The 26957-nt window shown below is 40.5% G+C and overlaps 1 protein-coding gene and 1 long non-coding RNA gene across 7 annotated transcripts in view; one reads left to right on the plus strand and one right to left on the minus strand.

Moving 5' to 3' along the window:
• Positions 1–19537, plus strand: part of LOC139080268 (uncharacterized) — a 47596-nt gene extending 28059 nt beyond the window's left edge. The window contains exons 3-5 of the long non-coding RNA XR_011534619.1: positions 12661–15303; positions 16443–16639; positions 19351–19537. This is a non-coding gene — a long non-coding RNA (uncharacterized lncRNA). The remainder of the gene's footprint in view (positions 1–12660; positions 15304–16442; positions 16640–19350) is intronic.
• The window catches only part of IGF1 (insulin like growth factor 1), a 69969-nt gene extending 43087 nt beyond the window's left edge, over positions 1–26882 (minus strand). For 3 of the 6 annotated variants that reach the window (XM_008517651.2, XM_070599841.1, XM_008517648.2), the window contains exons 1-2: positions 23933–24041; positions 21049–21205 (exon numbers count right to left, since the gene is read on the minus strand). In XM_008517651.2, coding sequence (XP_008515873.1) covers positions 21049–21205; positions 23933–23947 — 172 coding nt within the window. In that variant the 5' untranslated portion in view covers positions 23948–24041. Of the gene's footprint in view, positions 1–21048; positions 21206–23932; positions 24042–25712 lie in introns of those variants that run through there. The other 3 variants (XM_008517650.2, XM_008517649.2, XM_008517645.2) reach the window with 3 other exon arrangements.
• Positions 26883–26957: the final 75 nt, after the last annotated feature.

Consider the following 26957-nt stretch of genomic DNA (forward strand, 5'->3'; position numbering starts at 1 on the left):
AGAGGAGATGGACAAAAAAGCAAAGAAAAAAGGCATGCTACGGGCAGTATGCTAAAGGCTACCAGGTACTGTGGGTGCTAAGGTCGGCTGCCTGAGTTAAATCCTGGTTTTGTCCCACTTAGAAGCTATGTGCCTTTAGGCACGTTATGTGTTTCTCAGTGCCTCAGTGGTCTCACTTGTAAAGTGAAGATAATCATAGTACCCACTTCACAGGTTTGTTGTGAAGATTAAAAGAGTTAGTACATATCAGTGCCTTGAACAGTACCATGCATACAATAAGTGCTCAGAAAGTGCTAGCTAGTATTATTCTTTAATATAAATGTTGCTCTAACCTATCTTTTTGGGCTTGTCTTGCGCTACTGTCCACTAGCATATTACCGAAATAACTGGCCACATGGCTCATGCACCTGCAAACATGTCTGATACTCTGCTGTCTATGTGGTTTTCCACTAAGTTGGTTTCTCAGCCCAGAATTTCTCTATCTATCAAAATCCTATCTATTCAAGACCTGTCTTAAATACCAGATGTGACTTCCAGACAAATGTGAGGACCCTCATTCCATTTCATATGCATTGTGGCAAGTGTTTGGTAGCTCCCTTTCTGAAACACTAATCAAGGCTATTACCAACCCACTGGTGTGATTCTTGAGATCTGCGGTTTCCCTTCCTTCTCACTAGAGGGGAGTGCATGAACCAGGGAGAAGGGCAGATTCATCTTTCTGCTATGCCCAGGTTACCCTGAAAGATGACAGCAACATAGAAGGAACAAGATAAAGCTGGGCCAGCCTATTTAAGAATGGAAAAGGATCTCATCTCCTCAATTTTGAAAATTGTTTCATAGATTGAGCCAGAGGAATGATCCAACTGGATGGAAAATTCCCCATCAATGGGTCAACTGAGTCAGAGGCCAACATTGGATGTAGAGTCTGGCTATTGGACAGAACCCCAAATATTGGACCGGGAATGCAAAGATGAGTGGGAAGAAGCCTTTCCTATTTTCTGTTTACCTATCAGTCTGGGAACAAATTGATGATCTCAGGCTCATTTTCCACATCCCACTGTGTCTGAGTCCACCATCATGCAGTGCTTGGCAGAGAGGTTTAGGACTGAACACACAAGGCTCAGAGCTCCTTTTCCATTCAGCTCTCTGAAGCCGGGAGAGTCTTGGCTGGGTGTGTGGGGGAAGGGAATGAGAGGAAGGGAGGACATGGCCCCAGCCACCCACTGTGCCATTCCTGGGTTTTGATTAAAGAGAAAAATATTGGCTCTGACATTCTCGATTTGCAAGATCCAAATGTATTTTGACTTTTTAGAAGAACCAAGGGCTCAGGTTTCACGGGAATGATCCTCCTGCTCAGAACTTCTGACTCAAAACCTAAAGCCACTCAGCTTCTCAGTAGTTGAATGCACAGCAAGTGCAGTTAGCAAAGTGACATTGCAATGGCTGTGAGTTGCACAACAGCATGATGTCAGCCTTCTGATGGGAGCTGGGCTGTTGAGCAATGCCATTTGGAAGAGAGCGGTCACACACAGAAACCTGTCCAACGGTTCTAAGAATTTTATATCTTTAAAAATATTCAGTATATTTCTTTATGTGTTGGGACCCATGCTTTCCAAATCCCTGATTAGTGTTTTTCCAGAAATCTCCCCTGAATCTCGAGTGAGGCAGTGAATTTCCAGTCAACAAGCTAAGTTTGTTTTAAAATACCCTACAGTGAAACCAGAATAGGGCATTTAAAGTGTGGGAGGAATTTCCCAGAAGGGTCTCTGCTCATGGCATCTGCTCTCCTCGCAATTTCCTCTACCTACAGCCTCTTTCTGAATGCTGAATCTGGGGTGGCTGAAATCAAGAGCCTCCATGAGGCAAGGTGAGTAGGCTCAAGTTAGATTTTTCATCCCCTCATCCTTGCGGGTGGGAGACATGCATTCCATTGCATTCCATTGTGCCTGGTACAGGACGGAGGCACCCTGCTGTTCCATCCGCAAACCTCGTCCCAGGATGAACCTAGCAGACAGCTTGGATGGGAAGCTGCCATTTCTCTCCCTGGCCCTGGGAAGAGATGAGTCATGAACGCAAGCAGAGGACAAGGAGTTGGCTAACTAGACATAAAGAGTTGGGAACCCTCTGGAAAATGCTCCCTCCAGAATGAAAGGAAAATGGCAGCCTATCTGACAAGTGCTCAGTAGCAACAGCCTATGGGATGTGGCCTTCTCTACTGACTGTTAACTTCATCCTTTTGGTCACGATGTTTGCTGTTAAGTTTTTGCTAAGGATTCGCACGTATATCGTATTTTAGTAAAGAATCTCCTTCGTGAAAAGGAGAACTCTTGTAATAGGGCATTGTGACCATCTTGAGAGCGCCTGAGGAGAAAATTTTGCCCCTGTGGAATTCTTAACATTGATATTCAGTTTATTCAATATTTCCATTTAAAGAAAGGTGTGTGTGTGTGTGTTCTAATCTAGAAGGTAAGAAGAGATTCTGAGGAGGTGACGAAGCATGAACAAATGTAACTCAAAGGCTAAAAACTGAATTTTAAACTCAAATGAGAAGAAAGTCTTCATTTAGGGAAAATCAGAGAAAATACCTCAGGAAGGAAAAGGTATCAAATCTAACTGTTAGCATGTAATAATATTTTGTCAGGAGTTTTTCCCTCATTTTTGTTCAACTGCAGGCTTTCAGCTAGCATTAATCTTCTAATCAAAAGGGAACAAATCTATTTATAATTGACATAAATGATAGTCCTATTTATAGTTCTCTTTGGTGTTCCATGTTTCTCTGTGGGAGATTTTCCCTGAAACAAAAGCCTACTTTTTGAAGCAACTGTGTTCCGGGGACAGCCTTGATCATTTCTGTTGCCCGAGAGATGTATTTAATTAACCTCTTATCCCTACTCATGGGATGGTGGAATGCGAGAAGCACTGACCAATAATACAGCCACTCCTACTTTTGCCCTTGTAATTCCAGTCCACAGAATGCATACACGACCCAAAAAGGAATGGCAGTCTCCAATCTCTAGAGGAAGATGCATGAATGTCATCTTGGCTAACCCACTTGCAACTTCAGAATATACCGTGGCCTAGCACTCCTTCAATTTGAACAGCACCTCATTCAAATTATCTCCAGAAACCTGTAGTTGACCTTGATTCCCTGGAATTTTGTGAGGACTCCACAGGTATTATCTCACCTGATAGTCACAAAGACCCCATTTGAGAGGCAGGGCAGGGCTGACTGTATTCATTTTACAAGCAAGAGAATTGCCCAAAGGCACCCAGCTTATAACCAGCAAAGCCGATTCTCCTTAGGATGTTCAGGTCTCCTCACCTCATATTCAGAGCTCCTTCTGATTCCTAACATTGTCTCTTTGGTGACAAAATAAATGTTAATCAAATATACCCTGACACTCACAGTTGGATTTCTGTTTAATTTGGAAAAATCTCTGTTTTGAGGAACTCTTGTGCTGAAAGAAAATGAACCAATGATGCTCATGTTGTCTGCATTGGTTCCCATCTGGACTGAGGATACAGAAGGTTAGATGGGAGGGGAAGCTCATGACTCCAGGTAGGATTTGGATGTGTCCTTGAACTTGAGGTGGACAGATTGGCCTGGCAACTTCAGAAAAGGAGGGATTCTTTCATGAGCTTTCCATCAAGTCAAAGTCAAAGCAGCCTGTTCACACAGTATTTCTGGCCTCTCTCAGGTGACAGAGCACATCCATACCTCTGCCTAGGTCAATGACCCAGGGAGACAGAAGGTGCATGAAGGTGACAAATTCCGCCTTACTTTTAAACATCAACTGAAAACCTCACAAGACTGTAAATAGGAAAGAAGAATGAAAATTCTTGGTATTCTTTTGGAAATTCAATAAACATGTTTTGAGATCTTCCATGTCCAGAAAGGATAGAAAAAAAGAATGCCATTTTTATATATTATGATATATTTTAATGCCATCAGTTTACTTTGATGAGAATTCCTACATATGGGTCAGGGTTGCATTCTTAACCAGATTGAAGGTAACCTTAAGGCAGGCTTTTATGTCACATTTTGAGAACATCATAGGTGTTTATTAGTATTAGTTGTCTCCACTGGCTTTATTAGTTTAGCTTTCTCCTGATTTCCGGCACTATCCTGGTACATAAGAATCCATAAAACATTGCTGAATTGAATTACATTTTAGAAGAGTGACTTGCTTCTTTTTAGTCCATATTTTATAACTGGTCATTTTGGTCAAAATCTATTAAGTTGGATCCATTTCTGGAGCCAGTGAGTTTTGACTTTATAACCTTGTAACTTGTTGACAGCCCTTCTGCCAGGGCAAACAGGAATGAGAGCTCCTTTCTGGGCATTCAATAACTTTAGAAATGGACACTTCTGAATGCAGTGTGCAGAGCGCTTTCTGTTTCATTTTTTGCAGGGTGTTTGTGCTCTACCTAGTGCTGGCTGGGGCCCCAGGAATGGATTGACTCCTGTAATTCTGACACAAGTTGAGCATACTAAAGGGTTTGCCGATTCTCCTTGTGAGACATGCAAAAGAGATTTAATCTGAAGATCACAGCTAGCTTCCAACAAAAAGGATCATGTTCTGTTTACCTAAATTCCCTCAGTAGTTTCCTCTAGATACAGCATTTCTCACTCCCTACTTGAAAATGCCTAAAACTCCACGGGGGCCTTCCGACTCAGCCATGTCTGCATTTCAAATAAGTTACTGCCTTGTTATGAGCACACACAGTTAATCTAGGCCTGGAAGGCCAAAGAAAAATGGATGACTTAATTAATTCCATGTGGACATTGACTGTATAAGGGAGTATGTGGGATCTTACAGAGATAATAAAGCAGCCCTCACCTTCGAGGAGCTTATAGTCAACCAGATGGTATAAAGCATGAACTCTCACCAAAAAAACACAATATAGGCTAGATTATAAGTATTGTAAGAGTAATGCTATTGCTGTTCAGAGGAAAGAGAGTTGACATCTCGTAGAAGATTTTACAGAGGAGGTGAAGTTTGAGAGAAGAACAGAAGGAAAGTCCAGGGAAATAAAACACATGGTAGTAAGTCATCTAGGTTGGATGTTGGAGCATGTAGGCAGCATTTGTAACTCAAATGCCCATCAGGACCAAGCAAGTCATAGAAAGGAGTGAAGCGAGCCAGAGTAAGGTAATAGAGAGTGGTGAGGATTTGGGTAAAGCAGAAAGCATGTGACAATCTAGAGGAAGAGTCGTTTAGTAAATATTGACAGATAATTCAAAGTTTTATAAAAACACCGTATTAGCCAAACAAAACACTTCTGAAAATTGGATACAACTTACAGACTGCCAGTTTGTGAGCTTTGTTGTAGGGAAACATTAGGAAATACAACTGGAAAGTGAGTTAGAGGCCTTATATAAAATGCCTTACTGTCAAATTGGGGAGTTTGGATTCAATTTACTTAGCCACGGATGGTCACTGGAAATTGTTTAGAAAAAGGATAAAGTGATTAGAACTATGCTTTAGAAAGATTAATCTCCTGGGTGGGATGGCCGGTGTCAAGCAGTGTTGGACACAGAGTGATCATTGAGCAGGCTGTTGCAATAGTTTTGGTGAGTGATGAGGAGGACCTAAATAGTGATGGGAATGGAAGAAGGGACACATGTGTAATCTTCCAGTGAATTGGTAACAGCTGTTCTGGATCTTGGTGCAAAACAAACTACAATGCTACAACTCGTTTTGTCTGAAGAGTTGAGTTTGATGGTCTCCACTGTCCTAAACACTCTGAGTGATTGCATAACTTGTCCATTGCGTTGGCTGGGAATCTGGCCTTTCTTGCTTTAAAGGTCACTGGCCAAAAACTCCACATGCTCTTGAAGAAATATCCTTTTGATGATCTCTAAATTATTGAATGTTCAGTTTTTTGGATTTGAGTTCTTCCTTCACCAGAAGGACTTGATCGTCGTTTACGTTCTACCTGAGCTGCACCCTTGCTATGTTTGAGGAGAGGTGCAGAGTTCCTTAAAGGTCTGTGTCTTATTCATCTGAATCAGCAGTGGCTAGCCTAGTGCCTGGGTAATAGTATAAAGGCAATAAATGAGTGTTGAATTGAATACAACAGAAAGGTGTATGGTTAATATCCAAAGAGATCTTGCATATCTGGGGCAGGGGTGGCATGGGTCAAGGCCATGCTAAGGGAAGATGGGTATATAGATGAATAAAGCAAGCCTGTAAGGCACTGTGGGGAGCTGGAGGGGCACATGCCTCACCTAAAAGGCTCCAGCCAGTAGCTGCCACTCAGCAATGCCAGCCAGCAATGCTAGATCACCTGTCTTTTTCAAAAGAAGCTGTTCATCTTTGTTTTTGTTTAAAATCTCTTGATTTTTATAATACCAAAATTAAAAAAAATATATAGTGAGTCGACTAAACAAAACATGTCTCTGGGCTAGATTCAGTAGCGTGGGAGTAGGGTCTGGTACCATTTTATGACATCTGCTCCAGAGTATTAACTCCATGAGGGTAGGGGCTGTGTTTGACTCATTCCTTTCATCATTAGTGTTTTGCTAACTAGAATGCAGTCAATGAATGGTGTGCCCTGGAATAACATAGGGCAGAAATATTTGTATATTCTCAAGCTTGGGGTTGTGTGATTGATATTTAATGGGTCCTCATACACTATTGGAAAACCTCTTTGAAGGCATGGCTTCATTCTCCCTTGGGTATTGCTTAGCACAGAGCAGGTGCTCAGCTGATGATGCCAGAACTAAACTGGTTAGTGCTATAATTTTACTAAAGCACTGAGCAAAAGTAATGAAAGAAGAATGCCAATAAAGAAACATACAACAAGCTCCATATCCAGTCGGATTTCTTAAAGGATTTTAGAGATTTCCACAAAACAATAGTAAATGTTAGTTCTGGAAAAGGTCTTAAAAATTATCTTGTCAACATTCTTTCAACGGGTACAGTGCCAAGGAGTCAGGAATATTGTTGTACTAAAATGCTGTGGATTTACTCTAAACAAATTAAACATATAATTGTGAGCTGAGTGCAATACCACCTTATCCTAGAGTTGAATACAATTAAGAGGTGGCAGGTACTTAAAGTTAAAAACAATATATGTGAAAACACATAAACCTATGACTTATTTCTTTCCCTTGGAAAGTTGTGAAAAGAGATCACAATGATCCCATTTCAGAAAGAAATGAACCAAGGATCATCTTAATATCAGTGTTCCAATGGAAACAGATTTTGAGACCTATGGGACTAGTCACCAAATTTACCAAGATATTCAGTAGTAGAGCTCTGAGTAAATCCTAGATTTCCTAATGCCCCAATTCAGAGCCCTCCCTTTTCCCAGCATCATTCAAGAAACAGAACTTACAAACTGGCCCTCTTACACTTTTACCTGCCTGCTGTGGGATAAAGTCTTTTTGAAGAAGCCACATCCTTTGGATACCTAGACCATCAATAATGAACTCAGGCTGGGGAACCTGCCAAGTTCCAGAATGGGTCTACTGAAGGCTTTCAACTGGGGAGACAGCGGTCTCTTTGGAAAGCAGTTTTAAAGTTTACCCTGCACCTTTCAATAGGTGACAGAAACCCACTTTTCTCTTAAATCCCTGTGGGGACTCTAATGGAACTAATCAAGTCATAGTCACGAGAATAGTATTAGAACCTGGCTGAGCATGACAAAGGAAGCAATTTGATATGAGTAAAACACACATTTGTCCACTCAATGCAATTAGAAATTTTTTTTTTTTTTTTTAAGGACTCTTGCTTGGCTGTTCTTGAAAAATGTAACTATTGAAAAAGAAACTGGCAAGATCTTAAGAACTGGATCTCAGTTCCTGGCCCCAGTGATGGGTTTGGAAATTGCAGCCACAGCAATTAGGAGTTCCAATTTCCAGTTCACAGAAGGTCAGGCCATGGGGTTATCCTTAGAGCAGTTCTATACTTCCTCTGAGGAAAGGCTCCACCAACTTGAGAGAATGGAGACTTGATACAATTGAATCAGCATATATTTTGTTAACGACCAGAAGCAGGTTTGGCCCCAACAACGTTTTTCAAATCTTCAGAGAAAGTTCAGCTCTAACTATTTTGTGTTCTCTCTCTTAACACAGGAGAGTCACCAAGTTAGTTCCTGGGATTCCCTAGATCAGGGCATCACAAAACTTAATGTGTATACAAATCCCCTGGGTATCTAGTTAAAATGCAGATTTTGTTTTAATTAGTTGGGAGTAGGGTCCTTGATTCTGCATTTCTAACAAGCTTTCAGGGTGCTTTGAGTAGTAACGCTCTAATCTGTCTTCATACACTAAACTATATTTTTACTATGGGACATTGATGTGTCCCCCTTAGAATATTTGTTAATCAAATGAAATTTTCCCTTATAAACAAGAGATTGTTTCTTGCCACAAAACACTTTCCATGTCCTTCAATAAAGTCTGGTTTCTTTGAAGAGATAGACTCTTCTGCTCTTTATTATTGCTGTTTTTTTATTGGGCAGGGCATCCAAATTATTTACATCGATTGAAACCAATCAGCTGCTGAATGACTTTAAGACACTAAGAGATCAGAGACTTTAAGACACATCAGAACCAGCCAGAATTAAGTTCTAGTGTGTCTTTAGCTTGTACATCATGGTGTTTTTGTTGCAATATTGCTGAACCCTCGTCTGGCTTCTCTGGTAAGGGAGATTTCCATAATTGCATGCAAAGCACTAGTAATCTACAGAAATGCCAGCCAGATTTGTGGCACTAATACCTTTTACAAGTCTTATGATTCGTATGACTCAGGGCCCACAGACTGTCTATCTTAAGGTAAGCCTGAAATGATGCCTGTTGTATGAGTGTGTCATTGGTCTTCTCAGAATCTATCCTCAAATATCTGTTCCATAGTGGGAGGCAAGAATCAGCAGAAAAGAAGGAATCTTTGGAGAGCCAAAAACATCTCTACACCAAATTGAGAGAGTGAAATTGTAAGGTGAATGCAATTAACTGGCAGTCTCGTCTATGCCGAAAACATAATCACCCCTTTAATAGGGAACATTTGCTGTGCTTGACAAACTCACAGTGAAATGGTTGGATCCATAGAAAGGAACATGCTGAAAATGGTTTCAATATGATCCTGTTTTTTCACTCAATAGCCATTGATTGAGGGTGCCCAGCCAAAAACAATGAGAAAATGAGCCAACAATAGTCTTACCCTTTGACCATATTAGATATAGTTGCAGCTGAAATTTGTTATATGTTTCAGGAATCACAAAGCATCCATATGGAACAAATATTTGGCAGTATGGCAGATGATGAAACCAGGAAAAATTAGACAAATTATCAATCACTCACTCCCAAATTACCCAAAAAAGAAATTAGATCCATTTTCAGTAGCTTTGCTTTCAAATTTCTTCATTCCATGAGTCACCACTACCTTCTGCCAAACTAAATATGTCTATGAACGGCTGGAAACTTTAATGGAAAGAAACATAAAACTCAAAATACGTAGGAAAATTTAAGCTTCTTCATGGAAGACCTTCATGGAAGACTAGCAAGTCAGGAATGTGTGGGGACAGAAATAATGCATCAACAATACCTTTTGTTTGGGGTAGCTTCTGAGTTAAGAAGCAATACGAAATGCATAAATTAGTCAACCAGCTGACATGACTTCAAATTAAAATGATTCCCAGAAAGGAATTAGCTATTTATTTATTTATTTGTCTCCATCAGACTACTGGGGTCTATGAAGATCCGCAGACCTACAGTCAAGTTGATCAGACTTGAGATAGAGACTTGATGTTATTCAATGGGTAGTAGAAATTAGAATAAAGTGTTTATGAATGAGTAAAGGCTTGAATTTTCAAAGACTATTCTGATGCGTTACACTGGAAGAGTATGACATAGCAGTTCACTCTGAGTTTAAGGACTACGATCGCCAGTGCTACCTGCACATGAATTTATCAAGGTTAAGTTTCAAGTGTCCAGCTGTGCAAAGAGCTCTAGAGTAAGAGCGAAGTGACTGAATTGCAGTCCTGGCTTCCCCACCAGCATGCTCTGCAACCTCATGCACATCATATTTTTTCTGGATCTTGCATCCCTCATCTGGGAAGTGAGAGCAGAAGACCATATTGCTCTATATGGTTCTTTCTAGCTCATCAATTCTTCAATTGGCAAATAGAAATTACTTGTAGTGTTCTCTGAGGGCTGATGCTCCAGCTGTTGTGCCTACCTTGGGGATAATTTGTCAGGGATGTACTTTGTTACCTACCTTCCCTTGACTACCACTGCTCCTTTTAGTGTGAATACCTCAGATGAAATAAGAGAGAGGAATTGAGTCGAGATTCCGTTCTCAAAACCATTTGCATAGGTGGAATCTATTTGTGAAGGCTCCTATTGATACCCTTGAAAACTACCTGTCGACTATAGTTGGCTTACTCTGGATCTAGGAGAAATTCTCCTTGGGCAACAGTGAAGGGGCCCCAAGTTGTGATACCTCAAACAGACTTTTTTCTTCTATACCTTCAATCTCAGACCCACAATGGTGGCAGTAGCAAATGGAAAGTCATGGGGTATATTCTGGGGATTAGTAGAAGGCAATAGCTTTTGGAAAGGCTTTTTCAACATCAAGTCAAGGAGTTTTATTAAGTGGCCAAGACTGATGCTGCGGAGGACAGAAAAAACTTTTAAAACTTAGTCTCTGTTTTTCTGAAAGAGCTCAAAATAGAGAGGATAAAAATCCATGGCAGCAGTAACTGGTATGTGTGTGATTCTAAAGTGTCCTTGCTACGTCAAATGTTGTGTCATTGGGAGCTGTTGGATGTGAAGCCTCTGGGATAGAAGAATCTAAGGGTCATTGGTCCATATGGTGATGAAACTCACAAGTTTGATTTCATTAATGTAATGCTGAAATAAAAAAATTCAATTCCCTTAAATCAGGCTGTGATAAGGAAGCAGTTTAGATGGGCAACCTGAGAGCACAAAGATACTTTTCTGATTAGTGAGTACATTCCCTCTGCTGAACACTGCTTCTTGAGGCTAAGCAGAAATAACCAATAGCTGACTTGGGAGAATGGAAATCTTTTGCCTACATGTGATACCTCAGTGAATACATAACCACCTTGTGGAGACAAACTCTTTAAGCAGGCTCAGTGTGGTAAAGTGATAGGTTCCATCTTTTTTTCTGCTTCCTCCAATGAAGATACAAACAGTAATACTGAGTGAGCATTCTGAAGATTCATTGATCAACTCTTGGGTGGTTTAAATGCAAAGTGACATGTGAGTAGGAGATACCAACATGCTTTACTTTTTAATTAATAAGCTTGAGAAGATACACTGCCAAGTTATCTTTTCTTGATTATAATTATTGCAGAACCATTGAATTAATGGTTCAGCATCATGAATGGTTGAAGTCCAACCAGTGAACAAATTTGTGGGTGATGATTAGAGGGACAACGCAAAGTATTCAATTCAATTCATTAATAGTGACATATATGGATGGCCCATTGTTTCCAAAACACTTCTGTAGCTGAACCTCAAAACAACTCTGAGGTATAATATTTTTATTCCCATTTTACTAATGGGGACTATGAAACCCAAGGATATTAAGTGACTTCTCCAAGGTCATAGAACTATTAAGAGAGCTGGGTGAGGCCCAAAAGTGGAACTTCTGATTTCCAAATAATACTTCATTGACCTCTTTCTGCTTTCTGGTGGGGCTATTTATGGGCAATAAAATGACTGTGCTGATACTCAGATAGGAAAGACATAAGAAAGGAGGAGAAAAATTGTGGTAGAAAAAACTACCTCTGAACCAGGTGTTTTCACTTGTGAGGAATTGAGATCTTATTTATGATATGACCAAGAAGGGAATGGCCACAAATATTGAGGTCAAAGATAACCAGCTTCTTTTTCACTTGCTCCAGGTGGTCACAATCAAACTAAGTGCACAGTTTTGCTCTATACCATTTCTGCCTTCCCCTCCTGCTGTTACTAAAATAAATGAGTTTCATAGCAACAAGACAAAAGGGAGGCCCTGCAAATACCTTTTCTATAGCCTATAGGGAGAGCTTTACACTTTTGGAAAAGATCTTTCAGAACCACAATGACTCTTGTCCTTGCTTATTCTGGGCCATGGACAATAGACTCCTGATTAACTAGTGACTGATAATTAGTTTGTGTGTTACTTTCATTCATGGCTTTCCCATCTCTCTAGTTGCCTTTTTTCTGGACACTTCTCTAGTTCAGTAGTTCTCAACTAAGGGTGATTTTGTCCCCTCCCAAGAGGACATTTGGCCATGTCTGGAGACACTTTTGATTGTCATGACTAGAAGGATGGGACTACTGGCATGTAGAGGGTAGAAGCCTAGTATCATGCTAAACTTTCTATAATGCACAGGACAGCCCCTCTCCCCCCATAAAAAATTATCTGGCTTAAAATGTCAATAGTGCTGAGGTTGAGAAATACCACTGCTAGTGGCACTGCCGGGGGAGGTGAGGGCGAGTGAAGAGGTTGAGAAATCCCGCTGCCAGTGGCACTGCTGGGGGAGGTGAGGGCGAGTGAAGTCGGATTTAAAAGCATGCTGCTGGATCTCACAAAGGGGCTGAGGCTGGGGGCAGGGAGGAAGGAGGAGTGAGGAGGCTGAAATCTATGGTGTCCCCAAGTCACTTTCATCCAGAATCGTAACTCTTGGTGCTCCTTTCCCCAGTTTTGGAGATAAGCAGGAGCTGGCTGCAAGTGAGTTGGCACAGCGCAGACTTTCTTAATCACTTGCCTCTGATGAAAGACCCATTTCATCAGGGTAAATGGCACGGCAGGAGTACCATCTTCCCAGCAATATTCACAGAATTGACTATGAATAACAAATTTTCAAAGTTTAAAAAGACCCCTCCGACAGCCTTTCTAGTACCTCATTAAGACCACGGATGAAAGAAGAAAGTCCGGAGAGATTCACAGAGTGTTTGCTTGGAAATCTGCAAAAAAATCAGGTGTAAATTTCTTTTGGCTTGGGGCCGTCAGAGAAATCTCCAGAAAAAAAGCTGATCCAAGAACTCGTCAGCCTGTTTCAGATTTTCCAGGAGCACAGCTTTGCTAAGTCATTCCAAAGCGTTTCTACCCAAGTTGACATTGGAGAGATTGACCAAAGAGTCAGAATAATATAATATACAATAATAGTCTAAATTGTGACCTTAAGTGGACTTGGAATGCCTGAAGCACATCTGAAGGCTTTGTGTACTGTATAGGAAACAGCAGAGAATCATTTCAGTTTGTGCAAATTTCTCCAGCAAGGGAACAAAAGTGTTAAGTCTCAGGTGAGTTTAATGTAATAAAAGAGCCACCAAGCTCTATGTTCATTTGAACCAGTTTGATTGGAGACCTCTCCTGGCCATTTAAATTTACCAGGTAAGTGAGAAAGGCCCAGTTCAGAAAACAGAATCAACAGTGTCTTTTCCTTCTGCCACTAATTAGCTCTGTGACCTTAGACATGTCATTTCTTTCTGAGTTTCGTTCTTGGTGTTTGGCCAGATTATTTTTCAAGGGCTTCCAAGCTAGTAGCAATCTTCAATTTTACTTCCTTTGAACAATTAGGTAGTTTTAAGGGGGATATTAGAAAGATGTATATTTAATCAGTAATCAGGTTCTTGGGTGCTTCAGCATGCCTTTTTTTTTTTTTTTTTTTTTTTGGCATGGAAATCCTTATCCCTACAGAACGCCTGAACAGTTAATGCAAAAGGTTTTAATTTAAAAGACTGTGTGGTCGCTGCTGGTTGCACAATTTCTCTTTGTGTCCATGCTGCTGCTGATCAAATATTGCAGAGCCCTTAATTACCTTCGGACAAATGCAGAGGGCCACGTGCAAAAGTTCTGGGCAATTCCATAAAGCAATATGCCAGATGTAAAGTGAAGGGTTTTTCTTGGTATTTAAGGTTCAGTGAAAAAGTAAGAGGGGCAGCTATGCCAAGAATGAAAAGCCAGAGCTTGCCAAGTGCTTCTTTAAGTGGCTTTAGCCAATGTGAGACTAAACAGTGCATTAAATAGGCATACAGCTTACTGCAGTTAAGGAATTGCATGTCAAATAACAGCTCTTTGCTATGTTTTAAACATGATCTCGCCTATAGATAGAGACAAACAGAATGCTGTGTTGTCATCTCCTTAGTCTAACAGCTAATAAGGCCTGGGGATTTGAACTTTCCAGGCAACCCAAAGTAATTCTTTGTGATGTAAGAGCTTGCTGATATTTCACGGAGAGGTGTAGGATGGAACTCTGCCAGGGCAGCAGCTCAGTGCAAAAACAATTTTTTGCCACCATGGTTGTCAGAGACGTCTGGCCGCATAAAAGAGCAAAGGCTTTGTAGCCTGTTATTGAGAACAATAAGAAATCTCCTTGGAAGAGATCTTGTGCCTGTTTTCAGTGTGTCTGATTCTTTGGTGTGGGCTGTGAGATCAGAGGGAAGCCTGCTAGAAGGATGAGGTCGGCTCTTAACAGAGGCCCTGAGGAATGCTGGCATGGTACATGATGTCTGGACAGTGTATATGGAGGCTCAGAGAATTTGAAGAATGCCAAAACTCTTGGAGCCGAAATGTCAAACCTACCAGCCACTGAAGACACAAGACATTCCAATACTAGTGGTCTTCAAACAACTAGTTGAGTAATACCAGCACAGGTGGAGCCTTGCATCCAAACCCCTGGCTGTTCCCACTGCTCCCTTCATGGTCAAGCTGGGGAACTCTCTTCCTGGTTCACTATCTGGATTATGGTGCCTTGTGACCAACTCTCCTTTACTACCTCTCTCATAGCACCCAGAGAAAGATCCTGGGTCCAAATAAACAGCCCTTCTTCAGTAGGTCTTTGAGAAAAACCAACAGAACTAACAGCTGCAAGAAATGAAACACTTGAGGTTTGCTGGCAGGGGAAGAAGTTAACTTGAAGTTGGCCAGAGGAGGGCCTTCCTCAGATCATACTGCATATCTGGGTGCTCACAGGTGAGCTACAGTGCTCTGTCTGATTGGAGTCCAAGATTTCAGTCTGTGAACACTGTTGAACAGCAGCAGCTCTAATCAGAGAAGACTTTTCTTGTTCACCCTGAGGAAATTGTATTAGTATTTCCCAAATTTTTCTAGAAGGTAAAATGTAGGGTCATTACATGGATATCTCCCTCGTGCCTCGTTTCAAAGGAATGTTCAGAATCAGCAGAGTCACCTTGGGGTTCCTGCTTCTTATCTCTCAGAAGAGGACAGGGATTTTGGCTAAGCTACAATGCTTTGTGCCTCTAAACAATGTGAATGGCCAGATGAACATGCTTCTCGGAGATAAGAGACCTTGACTTTGGTTCTGGATCCATCCAGTGAGGTAAGTCACAAAATCTCAGTGTCTCATATTTCTCATTTGTCCAATGAAGCAATAATGATTGCCTTCCAAGACTGGGGTAAAGACAAAATAAGACAGCTGATATAACTGGATTTTGAAAAAGTAAATATACTAGTCAAACATTAGACGTTCTTCCTGTTACCGATATTACTATGTAACTATTACTACTAATAACAGGTTTTATCAGCTACCCATAAGGGGAGAAAATGAGTATATAACTAATTGGGCTGTTCACATACCTCAATGTTTGCAATGGACTCTGCGACTGATCCCAAATGAGAAGAGATAAGTATAGTAGCTAACGTGTATGGTGCTTACTACATGCCACACAGTATTCTAAGTTAATATGTTCTGATATATCAACCCGTTTAATTCTAACCTCAGTCCCATGAGGCAAGTCTCATTTTACAGATAAGGAAATTGAGGAACAAACAGGTTAAGTAACTTGCTCAAAGTCACCCCCAAGTAAGTTGCTGAGTTGGGATTCAAACCCTGGATTCCTGGCAATAGAGACCATGCTCTTGGTCTTGAACCGTTCACTCTCCTGCTTCTTATAATTCTCCATCAGAGAGGAAGGAGATGGTCTTGAAGACCATTAGAATGTCAAAAAAAAATTATTTTCTAATTTTGCATAGAAACTATTACTTTCTTAGTGGTCCCTTTGTCTTCTTGGGCATATTTAAAAAGTAGCAGCAGGCACTTAGGGTTAATAGTAAAACTCACTGTTTTTCTTTAAGAATACCTGTGGTCTATTAGCTTAGTGGTGCTAATGAAGTAAGGGCCATAAGGTCAAACCCCACATATGCCAATTAGTTTCAGAAAGAAAAGCTTTTCCACAGCCAGTGACTGTACCTAACTTTGACCAGCTGTCGTACAAATGCATGGCTGGTAGGCTACAAGGTACCAAACCAAGGAATGCAAATGGTGCAGCTCAAATCCAGCCCCACTCAAAGCAATGCTAATTGTGGGTGAGTGTATCTTTGAGTGCCCCAAATTGTATAATTGGAAAGGGAGTATCAATAGACTGCAAAAAAGCTTTTGGTCAAGGTTTAGAAGTTTATAGATTCTTATTTGTCTCCTCTAATTTAGTAAAAACTGACCTACTCGTCCTTACGTTCCAGAGAGTGAGAAAATGCCAAGATGAGAACTGTAAGCTGCTCCTTCCTAGCAAACAAAAGTGGCAATCTGTTTTCATGAGGCATGTGCTCCTTTGGCCAGATGACCCGAGTGTATTTGGCCATGCCTGAGCTTCGATTCCATCCCTGAGGGGTTGAAACGCAGCTTAAAACAAAAAAGAAGCTGGATCCTCTTTCTTTAAGTAGGTGTAATCTCCTATCTTTGGGGACAAACAGAAACTATGTATAGAAGATAAAGAAGATTATAGTTCTTTGGTCACTACTTAAATCCAAGGTTCTCCTTTCTTGAATAGCACAAAATCCTTGTTAATTACAACCTAGACTACGAGTCTGTTAAAGTTAGAAAAGGTCATTTACTTTAACAAAATCTCCTTGTTTTATAGACAAGGACATTTCGGCCCAGGAAGTTTAAATGCCTGCCAAAGTCATATAGCTAATGAATGACAGGTCTGGGAGCAGTTTTCTGAGCACTCTATTTCAGATGAAAAAAGCTTAAGTTAATAATAATAACCTAGATCTAGGAAGGTTGTTGCAATCAATAACAATGAAATTCATTGCAAAGTTTCCCTTAAACTCTGTGAAACAGTATGGTTTAACACATGAAGAATGCCATTCGTTTATTCAGACCTGTTCTTAATAACTATGCATTGGAAGTATGTTTTACAAAAGCTATAAATCTGAAATAGCCAAAAGGGTATCCAACTTTCATTTCTAATTGATTTACTTCTCCTTTTTCCCAGACTGCCGAGGTAAAGCATATACAGTTTATTTAAAGGACTGTTTATAGGCTCTTAAAACTAAAAAGGACCCCAGAAACTTGCTTTCTTTTGGTTGCTCTTAATTGAAACCATCCAAGGTGGTTGGTTGTCTATCAATTTTTGAAGTATCTCCAAGGAGGGAAATTCCACAAGCCCCTGAAGTGCACGTGAAAATGGTTAATCGCCATAGCTGTCAAAAATTATATCTACGGCAAGCTTAACTTCTCCTGTTTCACTTGAAGTTCTTTTCCTCTTGCTGTTTCATGCAAAACAAGGTTATCACAAGTCACTTTACATGAGGGCTCCATCAATCTGGTAAGATAATAGCTAGCTCTTTCCCTTTATGCTACCTCCATTATACTACAATTTTTCTCAAAGGATTATGAGTGCGCAAGACTGGTTGATATGCTCTCTTACTATGATGCATAGGGAAGAAGCGGTAATTAGCTTTTCATTGGAACTTTCGTTTCATAAAATGTCTGGGGAAGCTGCATTAATTATAGAGGAACTGCTCCACTTATTCCGGGAAGACGTTCACAAAACAGATAATCTGGAAGGCTGCTTCCACTGCGCTCTAGTGGACCTTGGGCTGGTAGAGAAATATGAGCTCATCCACAACACTGAGTCAATCTGCACAAAATAAGCATTCCAAAACAATTTTATTCAGAACGGTTTTGTCTCTAACAGGGTTGAAAAACCTCTCCTTGTTAAACATTATGCCTCAATGAAAAAGATATATGGAGGCAATTTGCTTTTAGATGTTTGAATTTCAAACTAAGATCAGAAACTGCCTTCCACTATTAAAAGAAAATCCATGATTTGAAGCAGCTTAAAATAAAAGGCACAGCCTCAAGAAAACTTTGAAAATAAGGGTAAAAACAATAATAAGAGTCAATTGACAAGGGATAGACTGCTTTCCTGTAAAAAATATTTCAAAGACTGTAAATGCTTCAAGCTGACTTCTCCACACACAGTAAATCTCAGGGGACAAAAAGGAAACTCAATGAAATTTGTTGACAACAGTTAATGCCTATAAGAATAATTGGCTCAGACACAAAACAGACCATCAATGTAGCTTAGGGATGACCAAAATGCAGCTTCTAAGTCATTGTTAGCATACATTATATTCAATTGAAAAAAGGAAAAATAGTTTTATCAAATAGCTGGGTAAATATGAGGCGAGAAGAATTGTCCAAAGTACCTGACAAACCTAATTCTTGGTGATTCTAAAGACTGAGATCCCAAATGAGTAATTCCATTCTATTCGCTTGGATTCAATTCAATTCAGTCCCAACAGTTCAACAATCAAATATGAGACTTTACTATATCAGCCAGATATTGAGCAGATGCTGCGATTCAATGGTAATTAAACATGGCCTGTGGCATCAAGGAGCCCATTGAGAAGGTAGATCCTAGTTAGGTGATTTTAAATAAGGGACAAAGTATTCAGGAAAGGCATAAAGGACTATCATCTATTCTCCCATGATTATTTTTCTCCTATGACACTTGATAATACTTATGTGCATATTTCTTTTTTTTACCTCCCAACTAGACTGTGAGTGCCTTGAAGGTAAAGTCAATCTCTCATTCATTTCTAGGCATCTCATTCACGCCTAGTACAGTGTCTTACACATAGCAGATGCTCCATTAGTGTTTTGATTTAAAGACTTTAAAGGGGCTAACTTCTCTTGGGCAAAAAGGATTGTCCAGTTGACTACAAAGTTAATACTAATACTTTTGTGCACAAGGATCTATGTCAGACAAAGAGTTTACCTGAGTCACAGAATTCTACAAGGCAGAACTGTCGGAACATAGACTCTCAATGACAATACTGACAATAATAATACATAATTTGTAAAGCCACTTTCTATCCAAAGTCATACTCTAATCAAGAGTTGCTGTATACAACCTTCCCCTTTCAAGTTATTAAAATAGAATAAAAAAATCTTTTCTAAAACTTGATCATTAGAGTAACAGAATGAAAGAAACTTTTCACTATTTTGAAACTAGTTTCCATTGTTGTTGTCCAATACTCTTAAGTATCTATGTGAATATGCATGAGTATCGTATGTTTACTTGGTACCAAATCATTTCTTTCCATTCTCATTTTTTGTCATCTAACGCAAACATCACAGGTGTAGAAGGATCTAGTCTCCATGCACTGTGCATAGAACTCCTGGAGCATGTCGTGCTGAACATCACAATTCAACACGGCACACAACAGAAGATACTTGTGGGATTGGCAATCACCTAATGAAGCGGATCAAAGGAAATCGCACAAATGGATTACCAAGGCAAAAAATAAATTCCTCTTGAGCATAATACGTGAGAACCACTTATTCATTTTTTAAAACATAGATCAGGAGCAGCAAAGTAGAGAATAATGACAACCCATTGTTGGGTGATATTGATGTGACATATGCCTTCCATGAGATATTTTAAAGTTAAAACCAGTCTGCTATTTGAAAAGCGCTCACCCGATGAACTCATTCATCTGCACTGAACAGAGAACTGGATAGACTTGCTTTATTGCCAGAAAAAGAAATGAATTCACTCAATTAAAGCATTGGCTAGAAACAAAGAGTGAGAATCTGCCCATTCAAATAGTAGGAAGCACTTCTCATTCTCTGTCACTAGTTGTTTACAGGCTATTTGTCGCCAAATCTACAATGAGTCCAGATCATCAGTCCACTTATAAGCCTCTTCTTCCCGTTCCCTCTACTCATCCCAGACTGCTATACACAGGCTCCTCCCCCCAGTGACACACACACACACACACCCCACCTGGGAAGAAGATGAGAGAGACCTGAAGTGCGTGAGTCATCACAGGAGCTATTCAAAGCTTAGTGGGTGACTGAGGTAAGCTGTCTCCACTTGAGCGGTATGAACCTCTAAGAATGATTCATGCTCACAGAGGACCTGAGCGTCAGTTTCCTGGAACTCTCTAAAATTCCAAAGAATTATATAGAATGAGCATCTGGCTTTAAATCTTTCACTGTCCTGTAATATACAATGAGACTGGTGCCTCTGAGGTAGACTCTTGAAGGGATTAGTTCCCTCAGGCAGCACTGACTTTTGTTTGGGTTTGTTATTTGCAAGCGTTGACTTGGCTGTCTACTTGTTATTGACTGTCGACTTCTTAATCTCCTGAGACCTACTCTGGGAGAAGTGACCCTGCACTTGTCAGAAACCCTTTTCCAGATGGAGATATCACCAGAGAGCCCCAGAGAAGAGCTACGTCAAAGGAAGGCAATAACAAAAAAATCAAGGTCAGTTTGCACAGAGGGCAAATTAATATGGCATTCCAGTTTGCATTTAGAGACAGCCTGTGTATTTGCAAATGTGCCTTGGAGCGAAGTTCACCTTCTGTCTTTTCCTGGTGATTTCATATGGCATGGAGACATCTGGGATGTGCCCCCTTCATTCTTTTTCCAAGTCCACCTTACTATTTTAGTCCAAATTACCTAGCACTTAAAACAGGCCTACATGTTTCCATGTGTTTATATTTGCACCCACAGATCTCGAAAACAAAACCCTCAATCCCCCAGGGTCGCTTGTCCCATCTTTTCACCAAAAGGAATGGAATAGTGAAGGTAGAGTATAATAGTTGCAGGACAGCTCAGCAGAAAGTCGTTAAAAGACAAACTGCTAAGGAGGAAAATTCCATCCTAAATCTGCAAAACCTGCCACAGCCCCGCTGAAACACTAGGCTTACTTTAAGGTGAGGAATCTCGGAGGCTGAGGATGGCTGCCAGCCACGGGCAGTTATTCAGTTATTCACACACTCCCTGCGGTTGTAAATCCACAGAGCAGTGAGAGGGAGGGCTACTTACTGAAATAAAAGCCCCTGTCTCCACACACGAACTGAAGAGCGTCCACCAGCTCAGCCCCGCAGAGTGTCTCCGGTCCAGCCGTGGCAGAGCTGGTGAAGGTGAGCAAGCACAGGGCCAGGTAGAAGAGATGTGAGGAGGACATGATGTGCATCTTTACCTGCCGAAAAAACAGAAGGAAGGTCTTGTTTCCTCCTTGGTCCTTGAAAGGGGAGGGTGGGGGTGAGGCAAGGGTGCATTTACCCCGGCATTCCATTACTGTCATGAATCAAAACTATGCTTCAGAGAAGAGCAACAGAGTGCATGAGTGACCGCAGGGTGGTGTGGACTGAGCCCGTCTTGGCATCATCAACCTGTGTTGAATGCCCTTGCTACTGTGGAACTTTGGGGAAGTCCTCCCTGAACCCCTTCTTTATGGGTTCCTATTACGATTCACTGAGACAAGATACCTAGAAACATTCACTATGTAAATGAAAGATGCTATTATTGCAGTGGGATCCCACACCCCTCAGAGATCCTGGTAAACCTTTTGAATGATCAAAGGTTAAATTGTGCTCAGTTCAGATTTGGGACCAAATATGTTTTATTAATTTAAATTCTCCAAAGATTGTCCATCCCCAGATGGCATGTGCATTCATTATTGACCGGAATATTAAATTAACCAGAACATCATTCCCCAACTACTGATTAAAGAGAATTTACTATGGCTAAAAATGGACTTAGGAAAATACCATATAGTGTTATAGCTTTTTTTTCACTTAGAGAGACAGACTGAGAGACAGAGAGAGGGACAGAGAGAGACAGAGAGACAAAGAGAGAGAGACACACACAGAAACAGAGAAAGACAGAGAGACAGAGAGAGAGATTTCTTACCTGGGGGATATCAGTAGTTAATACAACCACATGTGGAAGTGAAAAAACAGAGACAGGAAAAATGTGAAGATTTAAGAATGAAATTGGCTCATGCTAAGTAAACCCTACTCCTTCTGCATTCTAAAGTCGCTTGTGTCAAGCTCAATATCAAATCAACACATATGTATAGAGTGCCTTCTGTGAACAGGGCACTGGGCTCAAAACCTGAAAAAAGTCTTCTTTTTTAGTCATAGGAATTCTGACTTCATCTCTTGGAGGGACTTATGTGTCACTGAATCCATTTTATAGCAAAATATATTGAGGGACCCCTGGTTGGCTTGACTTAGCCAATGATAGACAGCCAAATGGCAGCCCTGCCAGAAGCAGGATTCCTGTGGCTCAAGTCTCCATCCTTACTCTCTGTAGTAGAAACAACGCTAAGGTGATCATTAAGTTTTTCCATATTGCTACTTGTGGCACAAAGATTTCTTCCAGGAAGCCTCCCAAGGTGAGTAGCTTCAACTCTCTCAGATGCATTTACTTTCAGTGGCACTGGAAGAGTCACCAAGAGGATGTTGATAGAGAAATCCTATCAACAGGGTCATGGGGTTACACCGGAAACTATCATTATCAAAAGAGCCTTTTTTGAATATCACAGTAATGATAGGTCCATTTCACCCCATCACTTTTGGAGAAATGGACTCAATTCTTTTATTCTGACCAGCCTTCTTGCCCTCCATGAACTCTCAACTTAATGGCTCTACATCAGTGGCCAAGTTTGCTCTATCATTTTAATTAAGATTTCCATTTTTGTGGCCAGACCTTTAGTTCAACAATTGGGAAAAAATATAAACCCCTGATTCTCATTAACACAACATACCAATTTGCTTAATGCTTGTAAAACAGTTGAAGATGAAAAGCGCCCTCTATTTGCAAATCATCATAAATAATGGACATAAAACAGAAGAGGAGGTGAAAACTCAACTGAACATTTCTTCCATTTTCTCAATACGAGCTCTACATGGAAGGCCACCTCCATGTAGCCAAAGCCAGTGGGACTGCTAGAAACAAGTTATCATCCAATCCTCAGTTTTCTTAGTTATAAAATAATTAGTAGAGGTTTTCCCCTTCAATATTTCCAGTGGAAAACTCAACAAATCCAAACCAACTGGATTTCATTGCTCTTTTCAAAAGAGCAAACTCATAATTGATCTTACAGAATATAGCCCACACTCAGGCAATGGGCCAGTTCTAGAATGTATATTATTCTACCAACTCTATTTCTCCACCCCTCCCTTCCTTGTTGACTTTATAGTAAGGCTGAAGGTCAAGCACCTGCAATTGTAGATGCCTCTGAGTTCTTCAGTTCTTGTGAAATCCAGGGGAAAAAGTACTCAACTTATAGTCTTAGTGAATTGAGAATTTCATTAGATGTCAAATCTGTATTTTTAACAGTTCTTTCTGTATAACCCATTTAAGCCCAGCAATACATACAAATCTCTAGCATTTGAGAACTTAAGATTTATTTCTTACAGATTTTTCTTTTTCTTCTTATGCTGAGTTATGTTGTCAGATAAATATCAGCACTTATAGTTCTAGGACAAGACAGAACCTCTAGTGCGTTTTCCTTTAGTTCAGGGAACAGTCCAGCACACCCACAGAGAACCAGAGAATTGATCACATTATGTTCCCAAAAAGAAAACAAGAACGAACTTGCTTAGGAGTTAAAAGTTTGAAACAAGTGGCCCCATATGTTCATCATTTCCTTGGCCTTTTATTTTGCCAAATACAAAAGAAATGAAAAGAGAGAAAGGAAAGATATACTAGAGAGAAAGGGAGGAAGACCCAGAAGGAGAAGAGAAAAAAGAAAAAAAAAAGTAGAGCCCTCTTTCTCAAAAATCATTCCCAAATTCAAAATTTAAAAGACTTTTCTTTTTATCTTAAATAAATGGAATATCAATTGATTCCAGATGTCTGGGCTACAATGAAAATGCCCGGCAAAATTTGAGGGCAATAGTCATAAGAAAATACTCACTGTAGGTGTAACCATTTTTGTTTGTTCCAGATCTTTTACAGCAGGTCAGGGTGGGTATTATGAGGCTGATGTGAATTGAAAACTGAGGACTTAAAAACATGTGCTGCTTTGTGGGTGGGGTTTGTGAAAGCATCTAGTTACATTTGGACACCCAGGCAGGTATACTATGAGCCTGGGTAAACTGCCTTTTGTCCATTCAAACAATGAACAAATTGCACAGCTGGGATTTGAGTCAATCTTTTCCCCCCAATCAAGCCACCAATTTCCATTGTGTGCTTATTGTGGCCGCGCCGCACAGTGACCCAAGCTCCAGTCCTCTCCCTCACCCGCTTCCCTCTGACTCAAGCACTTGGAAATGTCTTGAGACTCAGAGTACAAATCAGCTTGTGAGTTCTGCCCCTGGGCAGGACACCTCCACTCACTGAATTACGTTTGAAAGACCAGCAGCTCCCTCAAACCACTTCCTGCTCCGAGTACAGGAAAAGGTAACAACTTATTGCTAGCTCTACTTCTGAAAAGTTCAGCATACACAGCATGAAAGGTTCATTGGGAGACAATTTTCTAAACTTGTAATTAATGCAGAAGTAACACTCCACAGCCTCGTTTCTGATCATCTCAGCAGGGAGACAAAACCCCCAGCTGTCAGACCACTTCGTATATATGTCTATTAACTTCATTCCTTTTAAAAGCAAGGTAGCCAGCCTGTGTCTTAGCATCTCAAGGGCAGCAGAATCAGGTGCCTGACAAGGATGTATCCTTAACTCCTAAGCCACTTATTGACTAAGAAAAGTCCTAGTGGTGAGTATTTGAAAGCACCGAATGAATTGAACCCTCAGGCAATTGCATCGGGGAGCCAGTGACAGCGGCTTAAAAGTGCTTGCAAATTGGAAAAACACAAGTCTTGAAGGATATAATTTTGCTGAGAATGGAAACTTGATCTAGAGCCAGTGATTGGAAACGAGAAGTCGGTGCATTGACAACGGCAGCCAAATTTACCTAAAGAGACTTTCCAACACCGAGTATAAAATCAGAGTTTTACAACACAAAACCCCAAGTCCAAACTTTGCCTATGCAAGTCCTCTTCAAAAGATAAAACTTGGACAAGCAGTTGCTGGAAAGTTTCCGCTTTCCATAGCCAGTATGCATTTGTTTAAATTATATGAATATGCAAGGTCAGCAAGAGTTGTCAAGTTCTTTCTCGTAAGAGCAAATTAAACTTCACTCTAACTTTGACTCTCTGGGCATAAGTGCAGAGAGTTCCGGGACCTTAGCTCCAAAGATCATATTTGAAAGCTTTAATATCTCTAAAATGAAACTCTTCATAGGTGGCATGCCTTGTAACAAAGTCCTGACAAGTTACACACACACACATACGTACACACACACTCATACACACATGAACGTGGTCTTAAAAAAAATTCTGCACCTGCACACAAAAAAAATCCAAAAGTTCATAGCCATGCTCTATAGCCCTTAACCTTATAGTAGACAGGATTTAAAGGAATCTTCTCTAATGACACCACTGAAGCCCTGCAGAAGTGGAGGATTTAGCATAAGTACCTTGCAATAGTTTCTACTCATATAGATATCTGTGCAAAGGCATCCATCTCCCGGAGCTATTTTCTCAGATCCCACAGAATTGCATATTCAGCAATTTATAAATAACTCCCAGCTCCGAAACAATGAAAATTCTAAAGTGAATAACATTTCTAGGCAGAAGCAAACAGTACACAATTTAAAGAAAATTCCCCAATGACTCCAAAGAGTAAGAAATATTTACCTTCAAGAAATCACAAAAGCAGCACTTAAATAATTGGGTTGGAAGACTGCTGATTTTTCCCATTGCTTCTGAAGTGCAAAGTCTGGAAATGAATTGGTTAGCAGGAATAATGAGGCAAAAAGAAATCCAGAGAGATGGGAGATGTTGAGAGCAATGTCACATTTCAATTTTGAGGACTTTATTCCATTGCGCAGGCTCTATCTGCTCTGAATTTAGCAGTGACAGTGAGATTTAGCAAACAGAAGAGGGATTTAGAGAAAATCCTCACATTTATCTACAAAACACAGACACTGTAGACAGGAAACAGCTGGGGGAACATTTGCCTTCTCTCTCTCTCCCTCTTCTGGCAAAGTTATCGAGTAAGGACTTTTTTGGGCATGGTGACAAATAACATCATACCTTTGCATTTTAAAACTAGAGCACAGAAGCATTTTTTTCCCTTAAAAGAATGTGTGTTAGTGACAGGGTTAGCAGACATTAAAATACTGATGCTGCCACAGAAAATAAGGATCCGTTCTCTGATTAACTTTCTACTGGCCATGAAGACGCACACATCTGCGAATACACCTTACCAGTACTAAAGGAATATACGTGGAGAATGGGCAAGCAATTTTATATTTTAGAGCAAATGCAAAATGAAAAAAGAAAGAAATGAAGAAGAGACCATCTCAAGCAAACCTTACAATTTTAACCCTGAAATGACTGGGGTAAACTAGATTGGAAGGTAGCCCTGGGGTGACCCCTTGTCCTAGTTGCCAAGCGAGGGGAATGATCTCATTTCCTAGAACCTAGAAAAGGGGCAGGCAGCATTGCAATTGGCTCCCTTTCCGACTCTGTCTCATGCTTTTTGCCCGATACAGGGCAAAAACTTTGCTGAGCTGTAAAGCCAACTGAAAAAATAAAATAAAATCTTTTTCTTCCTTCCTCTACTAGGCTGCCTATCACTCCCCAAGGGAAGGGCACCTGAGGGGCAAATTATTTTCCTGTTGTTCATATTTCTCTGCATAACCTGAACCTGTGTGTGTGTGTGTGTGTGTGTGTGTGTATGTGTGTGAGTGAATTTTCTTTCTCCAATTTTTGTGTATTCTAAATAACACCAGCTGGCTAGCAATACCCTCTCAAGGGTTATGATGTCATTCAAATCCCTCAACTGGATGAGTGGCCAGCGACATGGTCCAAGCCAGCTGTTTCGCTATTTATAATGTATACTTGCCTTTGCCATTGAGAATCAACTTCTGATCTTTT

Source organism: Equus przewalskii, chromosome 29, assembly GCF_037783145.1.
Source record: "Equus przewalskii isolate Varuska chromosome 29, EquPr2, whole genome shotgun sequence".
NCBI classification, from domain to species: Eukaryota; Metazoa; Chordata; class Mammalia; order Perissodactyla; family Equidae; genus Equus; species Equus przewalskii.